Below are 23,819 nucleotides of genomic sequence, written 5' to 3'. Positions count from 1 at the left end.
GGGCAAGTACAAATATGGGCTGAGTAGGAATGTCCCTACTAGAGATGGACACATCACACATTGGAAATCACTTTATCAGTGATCACTGATGACTTTTGTGGCATGTCAGAGTTTCATGATGACACTGAGGTCGCAGTAGATATGTGCCATTTGGTAATGACAGGATTGCCAAAAAAAAACCTGACACTAATTTGTATTACCTTTTCCATCTGAAAAGGAAATCAGAGTACTTATTACCATTATCCACTTATCTAACAATCTTAGGGCTGCAATAGCACTAGAGAGCAGATATTGCTGTGGAAAGATGAGCTCCTTTCTGCTTCATGTCCCATCATCAGCTATACAGCATTGGCCATCCCAAAGCAGGGGAAGTTCATGGAGAAAGAAGCACAAGTGTCCTGGAGACCTGGACTAAACCACTGCAAATTACAAGAAACTCAACCGATTCCTCAGCTCCCTCATTGACTGCCACACCTGCTTCCCCTTCTTTGAGGGGAAAGGAATTGAATAAAGCAGAAAGGATATGCTCTGATATTAAGGTATCAGGTGAAGTTGGCAGTTCCAGCATTTTTGGTTTGTGCATATATTTACTCTGGAAATCACAGCTGGAGACGAAGGACCATATCTCAACATAAATGTCCTAGTGATGTCAGTAGGACATCTGCATGTGGACTGATGGCCTGGGATGGTTTTTTATATGGAATACAGACACTTGGACAGAAACACGTCATCTTTAGGTCAGTAACAGAACTTTAGCAAGTTTGTTCTATCAGCAGCAGCAAATGGCCTTTGCCTGTTGTGATGGTCAGTAGCAGAGTTATTTAAAAACTCTTCTCTGTATATTAGTTAATATTTGTACATAGCTTTGAAATGTAACATGCTACCTAGGTGCCAAGGATTATTACTTGCTTGTAGTATATGTGTTTCTTAGATGCTAATGTAACAGGCAGATCTTCTGGGCCTCTTAAATGTTGCTTCACGTGGACGTAGAGGCACTGTTGAGCTGGAGCCGGTTCGCACTGGTTCGCTAGAACCAGTTGTTAAATTTAGAAGCCCTTTTAGAACCGGTTGTTCTGTGAGGGACAACCGGTTCTAAAAGGGCTTCGAAATTTAACAGGCCAAAAGTGGTGCCTTAGGCGCCGACTCCACGGGTGCTCCAGCCCTAGAGCACCCAAGGGGAAAATTTGGTGGGTGCAGAGCACCCACCGGCAGCTCCCCACCCCGCACCCGGCCCCAGCTCACCTCACCTCCGCTTGGCCTCTGCCTCCTCCCCTGAACGCACCGCCCCGCTCTGCTTCTCGGCCCCCACCCCGGCTTCCCGCCAATCAGCTGTTCGCACGGGAAGCTAGGGCAGGCTGAGAAGCAGGCGGCAGCTTCCCACTCAGGCCCAGGGAGGCGGAGGTGAGCTGGGATGGGGGTGGGGGGCGTGAGGAGGGCCATCCACGCCGCAGCACGTAACCCGGAGGGGGGGTGTGCAGGGGAACCAGTCCCCGCCCCAGCTCACCTCCACCACGCTTGGCCTGAGTGTGAAGCTGCGGCCTGCTTCTCTGCTCTCCCCGGCTTCCCACCGAACAGCTGATTCGCGGGAAAGGGCGCGGAGAAGCAGAGCAGGGCAGTGCGTTCGGGGAGGAGGCGGAGCGGAGGTGAGCTGGGGCTGGGTGCGGGGAGCTGCCAATGAGTGCTCTGCATCCACCAAATTTTCCCCATGGTGCTCCAGCCCCGGAGCACCCAGGGAGTTGGCACCTAAGGCACCACTTTTGATGTGATCAGTGGGGGGGAGCAGCTGCTCCCCCGCTCCCCCCCTAGCTACACTCCCCCGCCCCTAGGAGCCAGAGGAACCTGCCGGATTCTTCCTGGGAGCTGCCCCAGGTAAGCACTGCCGGGACTCCCCACCTCGCCCCCCGGCAGGTGCCTCTGGCTCTTAGGGGTGGGGTGGGCACCCACTACGGTGGCCCACGAGACCCTCCTGCCCGGTTCTGGGGGCAGTCAGGGGACAGGGAAGGGGGGTGGATGGGGCAGGGGTGGGCAACAACCCCCTCGTGGGGAGAGGATGGAACCCGTTGTTAAGATTTTGGCAGCACATCACTGCATACAGGCCTGCATCAGATATAGACGTGGGCTTATTAACCCTGGTCTGGCAGAGGCTTATGGCATCTGCAAAGAGGCTGATGCCTCTAAACAATAACTGTATTGCCAGGTGCTGCCCAGCCTAGCAGTAACATTGCTATCAGAGCAGCCCTGGATTGTATTTTCCCTCTCAGCCAAAGAGAAAGTCAAACTCCTCTGAGAGTGAATGGGGGAGTGGGAGAGGCCTTTTTTCAAGATATTTTGAGAGCTGGCAGATGGGTCTTTTGAAATGAAATGTGGTGTTTGGCCCAAAGCCAGCAGTCAGGTGAAAACGCTGAGGAATCTGACCATCACCTTTATCTGTTTAGTCAGACCCTTCAGCTGCCTCTCCAGATCCAGTTTGTGCTCTTCTAGCTTCATCACATTACCTGCAAATAGTCAAGATGGGAAAAACTATTAGAGACACGATGCCCAGGGTGAAGAGTGGGTGAGGTAGAGGGAATCAGCACCCTTGATGATGCCCATGGTAAAAGCCATTACTGAACCAAACTCTTTTGTCTATGAGACAGTGGATTTAACAGTCAGAAACAGCCTTAAATTGAATAGCCATTTTCTGGGCTTTGTCCCAGATATGGAAGCTTATAGGACTGTATACACATCACATATTAACTGGGGTGCCCAACTCTAGGTAAAAAGTTTAGAAAGTGAGATGTGCAACTCATGCCAGCAGGTGGCATTTTTCCATTCCCATAACACCACCACCTCCTAGCTCTTATATAGCCCATATCACCAGATATCAAAATACTTTACAAAGAAAGACAATAAACCCAGTTTAAAAGCCAACATCTAGATATGGGCAATATTCCATTCAGCTGAAGGATAGAGAGTTTGGAGATTTTCATTACTATTATTTCTACAGCGCCACGCGTACGTGTAATGTTTTACACACAATAAACGAAGCAAGTCCCTGCCCTGTGAAGACTGCAGTCTATATTGATGAGACTGATCAAAGTGGGAATTACTAGACACCCTCCCTTCCCCACACTGCTCGAGTATATGCCTCAGCCTTGGCTCTGGGCCTGCTCCACCTACTCTCCAGTTCACTGATGAGCTGGTTGTTGTGCAGTTTGATAGCACGTTGCTGCTCCACCTGGTCCTCCAGCTCAAAGATGGTCTCCTTCAGGTTTTTGATCTCAGACTCATTCTCAGAAGTTTTCTCCTGCAGCTTCAGGCTATTTCTGCTCAGCTGTTCAGCCTGTCGGTCATACAGTTCCTTCAGCTGACCACATTCCTTCTCCACCTGGAAGGAAGGAAAGAAAGCTGGAAGTCTGCCCTGGCAGCTCACTGACAATAGGACAGACTTTAGTGGATGTTCCATGCACTGAACAGGATTGGCCCAATATTCTAGGCACTGCACAAACTCAGGAGTTCTAACGCACCTGACAGTGAGCTCCAGGAACTGTGCATGAGCTATGCTTTGTCAACACTCTTTTCACAGCAGAAAGGTAATATCAGGAAGGGGCAGGAGAGGAAATTAAGTCTGCTAGATGGGAGAGAAATTACAATTCTAAATCAATCACTGCAGCCAAGGTATAGAGCAATGCCTCTTCTTGAAAGTCAAAGCCCCTAGCCATTCCATTGCTATGTCACATTACGAGAGTGATAGAGCTAGAGTTGGGCCTAGAAGCAGACCTGTTTGTCTACATTAACCATTTCACTGCTGCCTCTCTATGGCGTTTGCAGTGGATGGCCAGGATGTACGTGGTAGCTCTGGCAGCTCCAGGGTAAATGCACTTCCCAGACATACTGTACCTGGAATTACTGAAGGTGTGAATGCACTGCAGTTCAGCTGGTCAGTTTAGACACAGAGATCAACAGCAGTGCTTCCAAGGACAAGGAAAGTGCAAGCCTCTCAGAGTAGGAAACAGGGTTCTGGAAAACCGAGGCACATGCTGCCAGTTCTGTGGACAGAACTGGCAGAGTTTGGCTACAGGGAAGCCTTAGAGAAGCCTGTGGTCTTGTCTGGGTGTCACAAATGGCAAAACAACCTAATTCAATGGAAGGAAAGAGTAAAAAGGAGGAAATTTGTGGTTTAAAAACCAAGCAAGAAAAAAAGCAATACAAATTTAGTGCAGAGTTGGAGCATTCAGCAGTTTTTCATTTATTCTTCATAAAGCATAGCCTCAGCGAACATGCCAACGCACTAGGAGTCTCCCCTACTATATTCCATTTGCTGTGGTCACCTACTCCAGCTGAAAGAACATCTGGATTTCCTAAATCACTCAAACCATAGAGGTGCTTTTTGGCAACGCTCACTTCCTCTCCAACTACTCAGCTCCATAGTTCTCCCCTGGCCAGGAACCACGGTGGACACTGGTGCTCTCTCTGCAGTGGTAGACATTAATCAGAGGCTTGCATGACAGTTACACTTACTCTGTGACACCCAACAGTGCAGCTACACTCTGAACACCTGGGCTTAGATAGAAAATGGAATCAGTAATGATTTAGAATTGCTGGGGACTGAAAGTAAAGGGAAGAAGCTATAAACTACAGAACTAGGAGAGGGAAAACTGCTCTAAAACAAATTGTTTCTGTAGCCATTAAATAAGTGCTTGATTTCAGGTTTTGTGAAACATCACACATGACATGGCATTTAAAAAATTGTTCTGGAATCCCAAACACTGCACTAATAATGTTAGTTAGGGTCAGCTTTATAACAGTTTAACAGCATATATGACTGGGGGGGTGGGTGAGGGGGCAGGCAAGAAGAGGTGGGCAGTACAGGGGACACTATTTTCTGCCCTGCAGCGTGATGGACTCAGTTATCTAACAGGACTTTTCTGTCTCCACCAATTGTCATATATAGACAACCTGGGATCCACATCAGCAGGCTATATGTTAATACCCGCATGGCAAGGTTCTAGCTACACCACTGCTATGTTGCCGGATACTATTCAGGACCACTACATTACTCTTCCCTTGAAATTCCTTTACCTCATCTATCAACACCCAAGCCCCCTGAAAGGCAGAGGAGACATACTGTCTTGGATGAAATCACATCAGTAAAAATCAAACAAAGACCCTTCCATGAAAAGGACCATACTAATTAAAAATGGAAATGACCAATCAGACCATCAAGTCAGTTTCTCTACCAGGCAAGATTTAGTCCTCAAACAGATTACACTCAGTTTTAGCCAAAAGTATATAAAATTGCTAATGTGCTAGCTGATACTTCGTATCTGAATTCAGTAGGATGGCCCAATATTATATTAATGTTTTTACAAAAATTCATTTTGGGCTTGATCCTGCATTATTTTGAGTCAACTGACTTGACGCCATTGATTTCAGTGGATGCAAGACCCTTTGTTCTCATGCCAGTAACACTGGTAGGACCAGTCATTTGATTCACTACTTGGTAAACCAACATGATTCGGCCTGACTTTAAAATTTGCTGTTCACTAACCATCAGTTATTTAGTTCTCTTTGAGTACAGAAACCTGATACTAGAAATTTATGTTTGCTCAATCAGAAAATAGACCCAATATCATGTGACCTATGAATCCAATCAAAACTAACTAGTGTAACTCAAATTTAAAATCTTGAGTACTCACAGTGAACTGCTCACAAATGATCTAGAGACCAGGAATTAGTCTGCAAATAATTCTGAGAGAATAAATTTGCAAAAAAATCCTATATAACTTGCACATTTGTCAAAGGAAAAAATTAACGGATTAGATTATTCACTATAAATTATTCACTCAGCTCTACTTCATTACTGGTCTTTGTCTCATGAAGAAACCACTGTATTGGTTGATGGGGGAAGGCAGGCATCTGGTGGCCTTGAATGTGAATCTATTTTTGTCTTACCTTGGCCAGTAGGCCCTGGACATGTTTTACTTCACTGTTTGCCTTCAACAGCTCTTGTTTGAGCTCTGTACAAGCCAGTTCTAACTGATCCTTCTCTGCATGGGCCACTTTCAGCATCTCTTGCACCTCAGAGTTGTCAGTAATACATCCCATTGCATTGATCTCTGCAGCTTTTTGTTTCTCACTTTCTAATTGAGTTCTGAGAGATCCATTTTCAATCTTCAGGCCTTCTAAGGCAACTTTACAGTCCTCTAGAGACTTTGCCACCATGCTGTTGTTCTGTCGTTCCATTTCCAAAAGCCCACCCAACTTCTCATTTTCCTCTCTTAGGCCCTTGATCACCTCCTGAGCGTCTTGATGCTCCCTTTCTAAGCTCCGTAGGCTGCTGGATAATTGTTGCTGGATGTTGAGCAGCTTTTCTCTTTCAAACTGTGCTTTCTCAAGCAATTCTGTGCATTTCTGCTCTAGTTCAAGGATTTTCCCCTCCTGAACTTTGGTTTCTTCATTCTTGGATCGCTCTTGTAGGACAGTCATCAGCTTTTCTTTTTCTTGACTAAGCTGTTCTGCTCTCTCTTTGTGCTGATGAAAGGAGGTCTCCAGCAGAGCCTTCTCTTCCACTAGCTTCTCATTTTCTGCTGTCAGCTCCTGCACCATTTGTTGCTGGTCTGACAGCTCCTGCAAAGTGGCTTGAAGCTCTTCTGCTGTGCTGTGGTGGTTTTCTTCCATTTTTTGTATCTTCTCTGTCAGGGAGGCCACAGAAAGGTCACTAATGTTGTTTGGAGAACTCCCTGTGGTGGAGCATCTGGAACCCTTAAAGGGGTTGCTGTTGGAGGACGTTGGCCTAGAAGGTACATCTGCTATATGTTCAAAATCAGATGCATCGGGTGACAAAGAGGCTTTAGTCACATCACTGCTAGAAGAACCTGACTTTCGCACTGCTTCTCCATTCACACGCTGTCTGGGCTCATCTGGTTCACCTCTCAATAGATTTTTTGTTGGGCTTCCAAAACTTGATTCTTGAGTGATTGGGGTTGTGAAGCTGCTGTCGCCCCCGCTGCTTGTTGTTGTGTCCGAGAGAGGGGAGTGCTCTAGATAAATCAGTTTCTCCTTCAAAACCCGGTTTTCTTCCACCAGGCTAGCAAGTTCTTTTTGAAAAGTCCTGTTCTTTTCCTGAAGAGTCTGTATTAATGGGTCTATGTCACCAGGTGACATTGGTAACATTTCTACGTTTTGGTCTGAAGCACCAATCCCTTCAGAGTTAACTGACCCTTTGTCTTTGCATTTCTTCAGCTCACTCCGGAGCTTGGTGATTTCAGTGTCTTTTGTCTTTGCTTCTGCCAAGAGTTCCTTAACCTGGGACTCCAGAACTGTCTTGTCCCCAGTTTCATTCTCTTGCTTGGACTTGGCAGAAGGACGCAGGTGCTTGGTAGGGGTGGGCGTGCCCGAAGAAGTTGGGCTGGGCTGAGTTTTCCTGGTGTTGGCTGGACCACGCAAAACAGCTCTCTCTCTGGAGACAGTTGATGAAATTTCCCGAGGAGCCGGAATCCCTGTGCGCTTCGCTGATGAAACAATTCCTTGAAGATAGAAGAGAAAAGAGATGAGACAAATTCAGTAATTTCCTATGTGAAACAAGTCATGTGACAACAAAGTTATGGCCTACAGCTGCCATAGGAAAACACCTGGATGTCTGAATAGCTTCGGTCATGGATTTCTTCATCATGAACACTTGTATTAATTTCATATTCCCTCCTCCTCAGGAAAGGAGCAATCTGCCCAACTCCCTCCCACTAGGCAGCATAATCTGTAGCTGCTTCAATATATTTTTAAAGTGTAATGCCAAATTCCACAATGTTAATTGACTGACAAAAAGCAATGGCGTCCTTAACTATTTTAATTATATCATGTTAACTGTACTGAAATGCTTAATTAAAAACTGATGGGCAGTTTCTAGAAGAAAAGCCCACTAACCTTGGACATGTTTCTGACTTTGGTTGTAAAACCAGGTATTGCCAGCACACATGAAATTGATGTATTTACATTTTAATCAATTTATAAGGAACAGTTTTAATGAGAAGGAAAATTAACCAAAGACGAGCAGATAGAGATGGCTAATGGGCCATGGACAGGTTTCTGTTGGAAGAAATAAATGAGAATCTGTTTGCAAGGTAGAACTTATGTTACTCTTGGGCCTTGAGCCCATCTGATTAGCACTGACTCTCAGCATCTTTAATGCAGCAATGGTCCACTCAGAACTCATAAAAAAGGCAGATAGCACAGGGCGCTTATGATGCTGATAACATCCTGACCTGTTTGGTAGTTGGCTTGTATTTTTTCCTGGTGTGAATGAGCAATTATTTCAAAGTATTTTCTTGTGAACCACTTACGATAGAAATTAATTGCATACCTCCACTGGTATTGGAAAGCAATCCCAGCTTTCCAATAATAGATTTAAGTTTTCCCCATCTTTGGTGATGCTTCATGAGGTAACAGCTCTTAAAACCACATTATTCCAATTATACTCTTGCATAGCTACTGCTGTCTTGTGCTTGTTGAATAACATCCTGACCTGAGATCTAACCAATGTGCACTGAAAAAAGGTTTCAATTCTCATGTAGAGTTAGTTAAATAGGACCTCTGGAGCAGAGAAATTCTCACCACTGGAAACCTAAACACAAACACAGAAAATTCTGTTTCTGCAGGTTCTCAGAAACACAGAAAGCAATATGGGGAATTCACTTAGAACGGTTTAGCATTTTAAAAGCCCTAACAGCCAATGGGATGGGTGACAAGGAGACAAAAGGGAAGTTGATGCTGAAATCTTCATTTCCATTCTAATGACAAAGTTTTACCTGCTTACAAATTCACAATATTTAAAATGGAATTGGTGAAATTCCACAAAAATTCTGGAAGTGGTGAAGTTACTGAGACCAGATCTCTTTAGTTAGGTTAGAAAAGGGAGCTCTGGGTATGGAAGCAACCCAGGGTCTGTTATGACAATTGGGCCTACAAATTTACCTGAATTGTGAGTTCCACCGTAAAAGCTGTGTAAAAGTCCGTAAGATGTTACCATGAGCTAAAAAGACAAATGTTGATGGGAAAAGGTACGAAAGGGAGACAGAATAACTGAGTTAGTCTAAACAAAAAGGCCAAGTTAATATAATTCAAGGACTGTGTTTAAATTATGCTGGTTAAAAGATATGGAGCAGGAAGCTAATGAGCCAAAACTGGTATGTCAGATATTAGGCCTAATTGGTGGACAAAATAGTGAGGGGATGGGCTATTTCACCCATCACTTCTTTTTTTGGTCCTTAAAAGAAAGATTTTGAGCGGAAAGGATGAAAGAACAAAAAGAAGAACAGACAAAAAGAACAGATGTTACTGGAACGAGCTTCACCTCATGGCTGCCACCCCCACTGATCCTGGGACCCCAGGCCTTCAGCATCTTAATCCTAAGAGGTGTACTGAACAGAACAGGCCAGAAACAAATGAACCCAAATGACACTGCCATCCCTACTGGCTCCAGCTGAATCCCAAACACCAAACTAAGATGAAACTAAGATCCCAAACACCAAACTAGTGACAGAGGATGTGGAAAAAGCTAATGTACTCAATGCTTTTTTTGCCTCTGTTTTCACTAACAAGGTCAGCTCCCAGACTGCGGCGCTGGGCATCACAAAATGCAGAAGAGATGGCCAGCCCTCTGTGGAGATAGAGGCGGTTAGGGACTATTTAGAAAAGCTGGACGTGCACAAGTCCATGGGGCCGGATGAGTTGCATCCGAGAGTGCTGAAGGAATTGGCGGCTGTGATTGCAGAGCCATTGGCCATTATCTTTGAAAACTCGTGGCGAACCGGGGAAGTCCCGGATGACTGGAAAAAGGCTAATGTAGTGCCAATCTTTAAAAAAGGGAAGAAGGAAGATCCTGGGAACTACAGGCCAGTCAGCCTCACCTCAGTCCCTGGAAAAATCATGGAGCAGGTCCTCAAAGAATCAATCCTGAAGCACTTGCATGAGAGGAAAGTGATCAGGAACAGCCAGCATGGATTCACCAAGGGAAGGTCATGCCTGACTAATCTAATCGCCTTTTATGATGAGATTACTGGTTCTGTGGATGAAGGGAAAGCAGTGGATGTATTGTTTCTTGACTTTAGCAAAGCTTTTGACACGGTCTCCCATAGTATTCTTGTCAGCAAGTTAAGGAAGTATGGGCTGGATGAATGCACTATAAGGTGGGTAGAAAGCTGGCTAGATTGTCGGGCTCAACGGGTAGTGATCAATGGCTCCATGTCTAGTTGGCAGCCGGTATCAAGTGGAGTGCCCCAAGGGTCAGTCCTGGGGCCGGTTTTATTCAATATCTTCATAAATGATCTGGAGGATGGTGTGGATTGCACTCTCAGCAAATTTGCAGATGATACTAAACTGGGAGGAGTGGTAGATACGCTGGAGGGGAGGGATAGGATACAGAAGGACCTAGACCAATTGGAAGATTGGGCCAAAAGGAATCTGATGAGGTTCAATAAGGATAAGTGCAGGGTCCTGCACTTAGGACGGAAGAACCCAATGCACAGCTACAGACTAGGGACCGAATGGCTAGGCAGCAGTTCTGCGGAAAAGGACCTAGGGGTGACAGTGGACGAGAAGCTGGATATGAGTCAGCAGTGTGCCCTTGTTGCCAAGAAGGCCAATGGCATTTTGGGATGTATAAGTAGGGGCATAGCGAGCAGATCGAGGGACGTGATCGTTCCCCTCTATTCGACATTGGTGAGGCCTCATCTGGAGTACTGTGTCCAGTTTTGGGCCCCACACTTCAAGAAGGATGTGGATAAATTGGAGAGAGTCCAGCGAAGGGCAACAAAAATGATTAGGGGACTGGAACACATGAGTTATGAGGATAGGCTGAGGGAGCTGGGATTGTTTAGCCTGCAGAAGAGAAGAATGAGGGGGGATTTGATAGCTGCTTTCAACTACCTGAAAGGGGGTTCCAAAGAGGATGGCTCTAGACTGTTCTCAATGGTAGCAGATGACAGAACGAGGAGTAATGGTCTCAAGTTGCAGTGGGGGAGGTTTAGATTGGATATTAGGAAAAACTTTTTCACTAAGAGGGTGGTGAAACACTGGAATGCGTTACCTAGGGAGGTGGTAGAATCTCCTTCCTTAGAGGTTTTTAAGGTCAGGCTTGACAAAGCCCTGGCTGGGATGATTTAACTGGGAATTGGTCCTGCTTTGAGCAGGGGGTTGGACTAGATGACCTTCTGGGGTCCCTTCCAACCCTGATATTCTATGGTTCTATGAAACAGGATCAAGTTTTAACAGAAACATCAACAGGAGCAGTGGCAGCTCCAGCTCATCTCAACCATAGGGTTGCCTCCTTTCTAATTGCTGGTAACCGGACCCCTAAGGCCCTGCCCCCTGCCCCACCTCTTCCCTCAAGGCTCTGCACCTTCTTTGCCTCTTCCCCCGAGGCCCTGCCCCTATCGCTCACTCCTCTTCCAAGCCCCACCCTCTCCCATTCCTCCCAGGATTGTCTCCACCTCACCACCACCTCACACTGGGCTCCCTCTGCTCTGGGTCTGGGACAGGAGCTGCTGCAGCCTAACAAGGAGCCTGCCTTCAGGTAGGAGGCGGCCCCAGCTGAGCAGGGGTTGGCACGAGCTAATGACCCAACCTCCCTCCCTCCACCTCGTGGTAACTTGGCTTTTGTTATCTGGTCAAACACTGCTGGGTCTCTTTTTTGACACAACCCTACTCAACCATCTTCTTCTCTTTTCCCCAAAGGACAGTTATTACCATCTTTAATACCATCTAAGAGACTGTCAAACACAGGAATTTTTCCTTCTAAAACTCTCCAGCTAAAGGGAAAGGGAACAAGGGATGTTGTCAAAACGAAAGCCCTACTTAATATTTTACATTTCAAAGTGTTTTAACTGTTTTTCCTTCTTTTCTTTATCGTTAATAAAAGGTTTAAATGATTTTTAATGGTGTGTTTGACATAACATTGAATGCTGACATCTTTATATCATGCCCTGAACCTTGTTTAACACTGTTTAATGTTGAATAGTGACTGGATTATGTTAACACCTTTGGCCCATTTATTCCATCTAACTTAATACAACAGTCCTCCTAATGGGCTGTTAAGACTGAGAGCTGTGACTAACTAGACTTCGGAACACAGAGTCTGCGGGTGCTGGAGAGAAGCATCATGGGTGCTCAAAGCCATGGAAGGGTTATCAAGGGTATGATGAAAGGAGAAGTAGTTGTTTAAGGCTGGCACAGGTGGCATGACACAAGGGAACTATTACTCCTATTTTATAGGTAAAAAAACGGAGACAAAGAGGTTAAGTGACTTGCCTAAGGAGAAAAACAAAGTCAGTAGCAGAACTGGGATTAGAATTCATGGAATTCCTGACTCCTCAAGCTACCTGGCCTTGTCTGACACATACTCCACTACAGAAAAGTGCTATTCCACCGAGGACATGGGTCTTATGGTTTTGATATAATTTAAGAGATGTAGGAGGAAAACATTGAATGCAGCCACACAACAGTGTGACAGTGAGCCAGTCACAGTGAGCCAGGTGCTTGCAGCAGAGGAGGGCTCCAAGATCTGTCCCTGAGTGAGTCCTAGAACCAATTACGTTTTGCAGAATTTGGAAGCCTTTCTTCAATGACACAAACAAAGCTCTTATAATTCTAAGGGCAGATAACACTAAAGGGAGAGCAGACCCTAAAACTCAGTGCTTGGATCTGAAGCAGTCATTTTGCAGGATTGCATGGCTGCTGCATTACATAGCAGGCAAATTCCAAATTCTCTCAACACAATTTTCCACACACTGAGAAAGCCCCAGCGTGGCTCTTGCATTTTAGACCTGCATGGCACCGAAGAGTTAATGTCGACCACACACTGTTTGCTCAGCAGCTCTTTGGAGAATGCAATACATTTATAAAACCCCCACAAATGGGGGCATCTCCTCCTTTCTCCGAAATAAATGTCCTAAGCCAGCACAATAAACATGGAGGGACAATGAGAGGGTTGAAGAAAAGACCCCCTAAAACAGAGAGGGGACTTTGCTCCAGAGAGAGCACAGTAACAGCTCTGTGTAATGTTAAAGGCAGGATAAGGCAGAAGACAAAGGCTGCAGTGTTTATGGGAAGAGATAGCAGGAATATTCTGGCTGGACTGCAGGCAGCCCACACAGCCAGGCTACATTTAGTCATCTACAGCTGGCGAAGCCAGCATGCCATAGCGGCTCTCAGCTCCCCAGTGGAAAGCAGAATGGAAGTAGAGACTATGTTTTTTCCTTTCCAATTCAAAGGGCCACCGGTGGAATGCTGGATCTTAAAACTCATTTTACACATCACATTACAGGAGCACAGGCCCATCGCTTAAACCATGGGAGGTCCCCATTATTTAACTCAAGGGCTCCCACTTGCCAAGAGCAGGCATTTCTGAACTGCATGCCCTTCAAGCGCAGAGGAAGAACAAGCCCTTGGTTTCCATGCACTAACACCCAAGACTGGAATGTGGGGGAAATCAAATGGTCTGTGACAAGTGTCACTTCCAGCTGCGGAAAGCTCAGTACAGCTCTTTGTGGCTCAGAGGGGTAGAGACGCCCCTCAGCTAACACCTGGGGATGCAGCTGCCCATAGTGAGCGAAAGGCCTTGTCTGAACCTTAGCTGAATCTTGCACACTCAATGGGATAGTATAGACATACCCTATGCACCAAATAGATGCATGCCTGCTGCGTTCATACCACATACAGCCAAGCAAACTATAAATCATACCACAGATTTCAGAGGTAAAATATGCATTACACATGAAAACAGATGTGCTGGGCACAGCTCATGTAACATACTCTCCTGCACTGCTACTGAACATGGGGGATCCCACAGTCACTTTCTAACCAAACAGAGAGACTTGGGCAGAGCCGGCTGTTCAGATTCTTTCAGTGTAAAGCAGATATCAAGCAATCCACTCTTTGTGGACTTTGTGCAAATCTGACCAAAGCAGCACAGTCATCTCTCTGTCTCAGGACGTGAGCCACAGAGAAATAGAAATGGAAAAGGCAAGACTGCTTGCTGGCAGAATGATTCCTCATCACCTCTTCAGGCATCGTCACTGTTGCGATACCAGCAGGTGGACTTTGCATTAGTATTCAAGATGAAGCTCAGAAGGATAATTTCTTAGCCATCCAGTAGCTGAAGTTGTAAGTCTGTCTGATATCCATGGGCCTGGCCAGTGTCCTACAAGCCTGGCTCCCAGATAATTTAGAGCCTGCACTGGTTTGGACCACTCAAAGTCAGTGATGTGACCTTGTCATCAGGTCAATACATGGTGACCTTGTGTCACAATGGGATGAAGCAATGCTGTCACACACTGATGCAATTTCATGGTGCTAGGAAACATCTCTAACATCTCAGAAACAACATGGCGGCTCTGCTAGCTGGGCCAGCCTGCCTTTCATTCCTACCAGATGATGACTAGACTTGAACATGAGTAATGGAAAAGAGACAAGCAGGTATCAAAACGAAGGACACCTAACAAATGCAACCAGCACTTCATCACTGTGCCAAGTGGCATGGACTTTGAATTTTACTCGACCTGTCCCATGGGGTTGTAAGGCTCCATGGGCTGCTGACCTGTTCTCTAATAAATCACAATGCAATGGCCATCTCTCAAACACCATTACAACCCCGACTGCCTGTTCCTGCTATTACAGATGTGCCCAATGCTCTCCATTATAAGGCATCTCAGAAACAGTTCATAATACTACAAAACCAAGGGTTTCTGTCACAAAGGAGACACCCTGGAACATAACCCAAAGGGGTGCTCAAGAGCATCATGTGTTGATTACAAAGCACTGAAGTGTGGAGCACTAAAATAAAGTTTATCTCATTGCAACTAATTTCTCCCCCTCAGGGTGACCTTCAGATGGAGAGGTCCAATGGTTACAAATGGAATAGTCAGTCCCACAGCCTGAGGCTCCCTCCATGCAGAGTGATGGGCTAAGAACATTCAGCCAGGCTGGTGACCTGATTAGCTGAGCACCCCAAGTGCTTTAAACATCGTGCTGAAGAATCCAGAAGAACAGCTCTAGTTCTCTCTTATTCCCCAGACCTCAGAATCCCACCTAACATGGATTAATGCTGCTGTTTTGAGTGGTGGACTTCTAAGGGACTGCAGCTCCCAGGGGCTTCTCTTGTTCTATTCAGAGAAGCAGGAGAAAGACAATGAGCTGCTCATTTCAGAACAGTACAGAAAGCAATCTCCAGGAACAGATTTTTTATTTTTTTTTTTAGAAGAGCCATTAATGAGGATTGTCAAGTATCGCCCTCCCGCCAGTCTTGCTGGTCTGACTGAGATTACCCTCCTGGCACCTAAGATCACTGTGCCTAGCCCACTAGTATTGCCCACCTTTGCACCCCATCTGCCCAGCATCACCCTCTAACTACCCTGCATGCTTAGCCAAGGTTGCCCTCCTTGCTCCTTAGCCACTTGGTCACCATCTCTCTGCCTTGCCCGGTCTGCCAGGGTTTCTCTCTGTGCACAGCTGCCCAGTCACCCCTCTCACTGCCCACCCAGCCTACAGTGGGCTGGAATCATCCCTGCACCCTCTCCAAACTGCAGGTACTTCCTAAATATCCACTTTTTTCCAAACATGTAACTGACCTCACCTCACCTTGTACCCCACAGCATGCAGGGGAAACCCCCTCCAAGATTTTCAGTGCCTGCAGTGCTCTTTGGGAAGTTTAGACTTGAAATTAGACAAAGGTTTCTAACAAACAGAGGAGTGAAGTTCTGGAATAGCCTTCCAAGGGAAGCAGTGGGGGCAAAAGACCTATCTGGCTTACAGATTAAACTCAATAAGTTTATGGAGGAGATGGTATGATGGGATAACATGATTTTGGCAATTAACTGATCTTTAACTATTCATGGTAAATAGGCCCAATAGCCTGTGATGGGATGTTAGATGGGGTGGGATCTGAGTTACTACAGAGAATTCTTTCCTGAGTATCTGGCTGGTGAATCTTGCCCACATGCTCAGGGTTCAGCTGATCGCCATATTTGGCGTCGGGAAGGAATTTTCCTCCAGGGCAGATTGGAAGAGGCCCTAGGGGTATTTCGCTTTCCTCTGTAGCATGGGGCACAGGTCACTTGCTGGAGGATTCTCTGCACCTTGAAGTCTTTAAACCATGATTTGAGGACTTCAATAGCCCAAACATAGGTGAGAGGTTTATTGCAGGAGTGGGTGGGTGAGATTCTGTGGCCTGCATTGTGCAGGAGGTCAGACTAGATCATCATAATGGTCCCTTCTGACCTTAATATCTATGCATCTATGAGTCTATTCCCAGTGCTTTCATCTACTCAAAAATAACCCCTAGCATTTATATAATAGGTTCCCTCTTCAAAGTGTTTTAACAAGCCCCTCAGCTCAGCTCTTCAAAGTGGTTAATTGCTAGCGACCCAGAGAGATGATGTGTCTTGCCCAAAGTCACACAATGAGTCAGTCAGGATTAGAAACCAGGAGTTCCTGGCTCCCAGCCTGAAGGTCAGTTCTCTAGCTCCCAGCACTCTGCCAATCAACATTCTCTACCTTTCAGCTCTTGCCAGAAGTGAAGTGGGACTTTCATGAGATAATGGTTGGCCCATCATGATCTTCTTTAGCCATTTCAATCCCATTTTTCAGGCCTGTAGTGTTTTTTCCCTTACGATTGTTCAGGACGGCAATTCCCAGCATACCCTCACTACGTTTCACCACTATTTTTGGGCTAAGCTCTCAACACCTATTACATGAACTCCCAAACAGGCACCTGCTCCTAGCAAAAAAGGGCTGGAATATGGAATGGAAAAGCCACAACACTCCCTGGCCCATGCTGGAACACAGACTACATAAAATTATCCCCGTGTGTAGGAGCCTGGCTTAGAAGTGAAGCCCACAAGAACTGGCAATCAGACATGGTTAATGCTAACTGTGCCAGGATGGGGCAGGTAGCAAACATTACCTCAGCATTACCACAGAGAGATATGCACGAAGTCTCGAGGTTCAGGCAGAGTTCGGATTCTCTAAATGACCCCCCACCTTCACATTCCCCATCAGGCCCTGGGCTCTCAGCAAGCTCCTCCTTCCTTCTCCCTTCCCAGAAGTATCATTTTCCCTCCTGCACTTTGAAGATCCAACTGAGAGCATCCAGCACCCCATTTCTGCTGCTGTCTTCATTGGATTGCAGAGCCCACTGTGGAAACAACCTCATTGTCCAGGTTAGGGCCCAAGTTCTGCCTTAAAACGGTTTTCCTAGATTGGGCCAAGGACAGGGTGATTTGCCCCTGAACCTTTGCACTGTTTTGTCTTAGTGTCTGGGAAATTTGCCCTTTTTCCAATCCTTCCCTCATACCGTGAGGCTAATGCCAGGGACCACTGCTCAGTGATATTACTCATCTGACCTATTTGTGGCTCCCCTGAGGACACTCAGTCAGTCACCAAACGGTGAGTAGGAAAAGGAGGGGAACCCTGGAGCTGGCCAGTCTAGAGCCTTCCATGGAAGGCATGAGAGGGAGCTTGCTGCTTTTTCACTTGCTTCCTAACTGGGACATGAAGAGTTGCCAGGACTGGAGTTTAATTTTGGAAAATACAAACAAGCAGACATGTTCCTGCATAGGCTGTGACCACAGCAGTTCTGGGCTGGGTTACATGCCATGCCTCAGGGCTCCTTCCCACACATCCTGCCATTCTCCCAGTCCTTACGCCAGGCAGCCATGTGACGTGGTGCAAGGGAGCGGCTGTCGGGACAGGAAGGTCACTCAGCCGTGGTCTCCATGGAGATCCGACTGGCCAAAAAGTGTATCTTTCAGAACAAGTGGTGGCCTTGTCACTAATGAGGTGGCTTCAAGCTTCTGCGTTCATCTGGCTAGCTCAGCACAACTTTCCACTTCACTCTCCCACCGACACCCCCCCAGGGAAGTTCATGTTTGTGCAGGACACAATTTTGTCACACATCCAAACACAAGGAAAAACAGAGTGGATAAATCAAACATAATTAACACAGCGGCATGGCTCCAATTTCGCTTCAGAGTCACACCTCCTCTTTTGACCCCAATTTCAAACCTTCCCTTAACTCTTTGACCAGGAAGGGTTTTATGACACGGTATATGGAGGATGCTGTACAGAAATACATTGCATTATGTTTAAGTGGGAACAGATGATGGGAGGTAGTCTTTAGGGGTAGGGGAAAGGGTTTGGGAGGCAGGACTACTGGATTCTCTCTCTATTTTTGGCATTTGTTTCCTGTGTGACGTTGGGCAAGTCATTTCACCCATCTCAGCTTCAGTTTCCTCATCTATAAGGCTGTGACGTGTAGTACATTAATGCTTGAAAAGCACATTGAGATACATGGATGAAAGATGCCATCTGAGTGCAAAGAATTATTATAGTACCTTTGCTGTTCTGGTTAAGGCTTTTGGGAGTGGTAAGCTATAGGCAACAGCAGTTAGCATGCTCTGTGTTCACAAAGATGCCAGTGCTGGAGCTCAGTGAAGATTACATGCTCATATTGGGCCTCAACTCCACCTTCTCTTGACTCCCAACTAAGGAACCAACACTGAGGCCAGGTCTACACTACAGACCTATACCAATATAACTATGTCGCACAGGGGTGTGAAAAATCCACACCCCCTGAGCAACATAGTTATACCGAAATAACCCCCTGTGTAGACAATGCTAAATAAATCAACAGGAGAGCTTCTCCTATCAACATAGTTACCACCTTTTGGGGAGGTGGATTAACTTCACTGACAGGGAAGCTCTCCAGTAGGTGAAGCAGCGTCTTCACTAAAGCGACACAGCAGTCAAGCTGCACCGCTGTAGGACTGTACGTGAAGACAAGCCCTGAATTTATACCGCTCACAGACAAGTGATTTCCTGATGTCATCAGTCTGTGAATTCAATGACAACCACATTAAAAAGAGGTGGTTTTACCAACAGGGAGCCATCTCAAGGTACTTACTACAACCACAATGTTCTCTGCTGGTTCAATGCTGGGAGGGAACGTAGGAGTCAGGTCCGAGGGGTTCTATTAACAGCTGAGGGTAAAAGTATCAAGAGCTTATAGTCCAGATTTTTAAAGCTATTTAGGCATTGCTGCATTTAGGGAGTAGATTCCTAAGTGCCTCAATTCCTTTTGAAAATTAGATTTAGACTCTTAAATCGGGTGTGCAATTCTGAGCACAGCAATTCCTAAATACCTTTAAAATATGAGCCCAAGTGATTTACATACTTAAAAATCCCATTTTCAAAAGTGTCTGAGGCACCTATTGAAAGTCTTACCAAAAGTCCATGGGACTTACACTCCCAAGTCATTTTGGAGAATTGGACTTAGTACTTTTGAAAATTTTACCCTTTGCCATTAACTCAACATGTAACTTAGGACAAGTCACTTCACCTCTCTGCAAGGTACCTTCATTATCTGAATCCTGGTGCTGTCCATAGGAGCCTCAGCTCTCCTTCACCGGCATCACAGCTACAGGCCATGCCAAGCCAAGACACTGTGAGAGTGTCTAGTTGTCTGAGCAGCTCAGGGGAGTTGAACGTGTTCTATGCTCTTGCCAGCTTTTTTCTTATTTCTATGGTGCTGGAATATTTATTTATTTATTTATTCATCATGTCTGGCCCTGCACAAGACACACAAGCAGGATGAACCCTAAGGAGTTCACTGTCTAAATAATGGATGGTTGCAGTTCTCCTGAGCGCTAGGTGGTGAGGCACAACATGGCCATTATCTTTGAAAACTCGTGGCGAACCGGGGAAGTCCCGGATGACTGGAAAAAGGCTAATGTAGTGCCAATCTTTAAAAAAGGGAAGAAGGAAGATCCTGGGAACTACAGGCCAGTCAGCCTCACCTCAGTCCCTGGAAAAATCATGGAGCAGGTCCTCAAAGAATCAATCCTGAAGCACTTGCATGAGAGGAAAGTGATCAGGAACAGCCAGCATGGATTCACCAAGGGAAGGTCATGCCTGACTAATCTAATCGCCTTTTATGATGAGATTACTGGTTCTGTGGATGAAGGGAAAGCAGTGGATGTATTGTTTCTTGACTTTAGCAAAGCTTTTGACACGGTCTCCCATAGTATTCTTGTCAGCAAGTTAAGGAAGTATGGGCTGGATGAATGCACTATAAGGTGGGTAGAAAGCTGGCTAAATTGTCGGGCTCAACGGGTAGTGATCAATGGCTCCATGTCTAGTTGGCAGCCGGTATCAAGTGGAGTGCCCCAAGGGTCGGTCCTGGGGCCGGTTTTATTCAATATCTTCATAAATGATCTGGAGGATGGTGTGGATTGCACTCTCAGCAAATTTGCGGATGATACTAAACTGGGAGGAGTGGTAGATACGCTGGAGGGGAGGGATAGCATACAGAAGGACCTAGACCAATTGGAAGATTGGGCCAAAAGGAATCTGATGAGGTTCAATAAGGATAAGTGCAGGGTCCTGCACTTAGGACGGAAGAACCCAATGCACAGCTACAGACTAGGGACCGAATGGCTAGGCAGCAGTTCTGCGGAAAAGGACCTAGGGGTGACAGTGGACGAGAAGCTGGATATGAGTCAGCAGTGTGCCCTTGTTGCCAAGAAGGCCAATGGCATTTTGGGATGTATAAGTAGGGGCATAGCGAGCAGATCGAGGGACGTGATCGTTCCCCTCTATTCGACATTGGTGAGGCCTCATCTGGAGTACTGTGTCCAGTTTTGGGCCCCACACTTCAAGAAGGATGTGGATAAATTGGAGAGAGTCCAGCGAAGGGCAACAAAAATGATTAGGGGACTGGAACACATGAGTTATGAGGAGAGGCTGAGGGAGCTGGGATTGTTTAGCCTGCAGAAGAGAAGAATGAGGGGGGATTTGATAGCTGCTTTCAACTACCTGAAAGGGGGTTCCAAAGAGGATGGCTCTAGACTGTTCTCAATGGTAGCAGATGACAGAACGAGGAGTAATGGTCTCAAGTTGCAGTGGGGGAGGTTTAGATTGGATATTAGGAAAAACTTTTTCACTAAGAGGGTGGTGAAACACTGGAATGCGTTACCTAGGGAGGTGGTAGAATCTCCTTCCTTAGAGGTTTTTAAGGTCAGGCTTGACAAAGCCCTGGCTGGGATGATTTAACTGGGAATTGGTCCTGCTTTGAGCAGGGGGTTGGACTAGATGACCTTCTGGGGTCCCTTCCAACCCTGATATTCTATGATTCTATGATTCTATACAGATCATGGGATGCCAGACTGAAAAAAGAAGGGGGATAGGGGTGGGAAAGAGAGAGAGATTGTCCTTCTGCTTGGCTTCCTAACAAGGTCAACAAAGAACACAGAGATTCTGGGGAGAGGGAGCTTATCAGGAGTCAGAGAAGGAGGCTGCATTCACAAACAACCTCCATTGTTCTTCTGCAAGGAGATTGGCAAGCCCTTTCCACTGAGGTCACACATGAGCCAGCTGGCCACAAGAGCCAGAAGGATCCAGTAAAGAAACTAACCTTGAAAGGCCTTGTCTACACTTGGAATGCTACAGTGGCACTGCTGATGTGCTTCACTGTAGACAATACCTACAGCAACAGAAGGGGTTCTCCCATTGGCGCAGTTAACCCACCTTCCTGACAGGTGGTAGCTACATCAATGGAAGAACTCTTCCATTGACCTAGTGCTGTCTACCCGGGGACTTAGGGTGTGGATTTTTCACCCCCTGAGCGACGTAGATGGTTCGATCTAGTTTTCTGGTGTATACCAGTCCTAAAGCTGGGAAGGAAGGGTATTGCTGAGATTTACATGTGTTCTGCAGATTGCACACCACGGGGTTCCACTCCACTCACCGTTCTGGCACCTTGTTGTGGCTCATTTGGGGATTAGCTCACCACTGGTTTGATGCCTCCTCAGCCCCCTTGCCCCAGTCTCTCACTCTGCAGCCTCCCACTTGAGCTGCAGCACTTCCTCTTTGTGTCTTGGTCCTCTGACCAGGTCACTATAGTTTCCCCCCTTTAGGGGTATCAAAGTCTCTCTAACCAAACCACCTCAGGCAGTCTTCAAAATCCACAGCCTGTCCATGCCTCTCCCCCAGTGATTGATAGGGGAACCCTGGCCTGCGCTCTACACTGGGGTCCAGCATAGGGACCCCATAATCAGCAGCTGAAGTCCATGAGGTCTCACTCTTGCTGTTGTTTTTCCTAGGCTTCTTACTACTCCTTTCTCTCAACCCTGAGAATAACTGCTGACTCTCTTTCCCTGCAGCTCTCTTTCTACTCTCCTCTCCCTGGCTTCATACAAGCCCCTCTTCTTCCTGCCCAGCTGGGCTTCAGGTTCTATTCCAGCTGTATATCCAGCCTATACCTCACCCAGGTGGCCTCCCATCCTGTCAACTAGCCCCTGCTGAGCCATTTTAACCCCTTTAGTGTGGTGTGATGGGGTATTCACCCCACACCACCCCAGGACAGGGATGGATGTGCGCTGACAAAGGAACACAAGGGATTGAATCTGGAACCAGTGTAGGTCTACACACTATGATGGACGGACATCTGAAGGGTCTGACTCTTTTACACTTCATTAGCAACGCTTGTATAACTTGTCATGCTGAAGTCTCACTGAATTGAAGAATGTGAGTGAGAGAAACGTGGGACAGACACCCACAGAGAAAAGCACATTTATTTGTGCATATCCTGAATCAACTACATGGAGTCAAATCCAGTATCCAATATCAATTTTATCTCATTTATCCTCCTGCACCAGCAAAGCAGAAGGGTCTGGTTTTAGCGACTGACTGTGTCCCATTCCTTGCTCACCCCTAGGCAGCACACAGCAGGATGAGATATGGTCCTAGGTATCAGACTGGTACATGAACAATAATGAACAGGAAGGACAAGCAGACCATCCTATTCCGCTGAGGAAAGTTAAAGATGACACCAGAGCAAGGGAGAATCTCTTGGGGCTGGTGTATTCGTTACCCTTTTTGAATGCTGTAATTAAGAACTTCTTTAATTAACAGAATTTCAGAGAGGGCTTTTTTAAAATAAACCATTTCTACTGATGCTGCTCCACAGATGTGTCCTTCATGCAAGGGCCCCTTCCCCGTCGCTCTTCCCGCCCTGCTGTTAAATTGCTTTGTTCAGGCAAGTGCAATAGGAAAAATATGACTCCTCTGCTCCCCAGAGAAAGTTTACGAACCCATCAACAGGAAACAACGGCCAGCCATAGCAGGGACACTGACATACTACACAAAGACCCAGGAATGAGCAGATAAATGAAACTACAACCCCACTGCAACAACAGTCACAGCCTGATACAGTTCTTGGCTCCTGCAGGTATGCTGGCTGAGGACGAATGATCTAAATGGACTGAAAAAGCCGCATTTTTCTGTGTTGTTGGGAACTTTGTAGTAACTCAGGAGCAGATGGTGTTTTCTCTCTATCCCTGAGAAAGAAAACCGCCACCTGTCCCCTGGACCTTGTGTAGCAGTGCACACAGCAAAGCTAGGCTTGGCCAGTCATGGGGGTTCCTCTGAATGAGTCTGTTTGCAAAAGATTAGTCATGCAGCCAACACCCTTACAGACCAGCTAATCCTTTTGGGAGAGATCACTGGGATTCCAGCCAGGTAAGAGAAGGAACCAAGTAGATGGCCCTGTCATGACAGAATTACTCTAGCCAGTCTAGCAGTGACTATGCAAGAACAGCTCCTCACAGCTGTACCAAATCCAGACTAGAGCTTCATTAGAAATGCAAGGAACTAATAGCCCATCCTATTAGTTAACAATCTTTAAGGGCTTAAAAAGGACATAAACAGTACATAGGCGGTGTACTGGCCTCTGCTGAGTAGCTGTGAATTTCACCCTAAGTGATTAATTCCCACCTCTCTAGAATCCCAGTTTA

At 46.4% G+C, this 23,819-nt stretch overlaps 1 protein-coding gene across 10 annotated transcripts in view; it reads right to left on the bottom strand.

Annotated features, from left to right (window-relative positions):
• Positions 1-23,819, bottom strand: part of SPECC1 (sperm antigen with calponin homology and coiled-coil domains 1) — a 171,964-nt gene that overhangs the window by 69,869 nt on the left and 78,276 nt on the right. For all 10 annotated transcript variants that reach the window (XR_012155359.2, XM_073315156.2, XM_073315162.2 and 7 more), the window contains 3 exons: positions 5,935-7,508; positions 3,160-3,367; positions 2,422-2,495 (listed from right to left, as the gene is read on the bottom strand). Coding sequence is in view for 9 of the 10 variants with exons in the window: in XM_073315156.2 (XP_073171257.1) it covers positions 2,422-2,495; positions 3,160-3,367; positions 5,935-7,508 (1,856 nt within the window). In the remaining variant the exon portion in view is untranslated. The remainder of the gene's footprint in view (positions 1-2,421; positions 2,496-3,159; positions 3,368-5,934; positions 7,509-23,819) is intronic.

The sequence above is a fragment of the Lepidochelys kempii genome, chromosome 17 (genome assembly GCF_965140285.1).
Source record: "Lepidochelys kempii isolate rLepKem1 chromosome 17, rLepKem1.hap1, whole genome shotgun sequence".
NCBI classification, from domain to species: domain Eukaryota; kingdom Metazoa; phylum Chordata; order Testudines; family Cheloniidae; genus Lepidochelys; species Lepidochelys kempii.
Note: the sequence above shows the minus strand (reverse complement) of the source record. Positions and strands in the feature narration are given on the sequence as shown.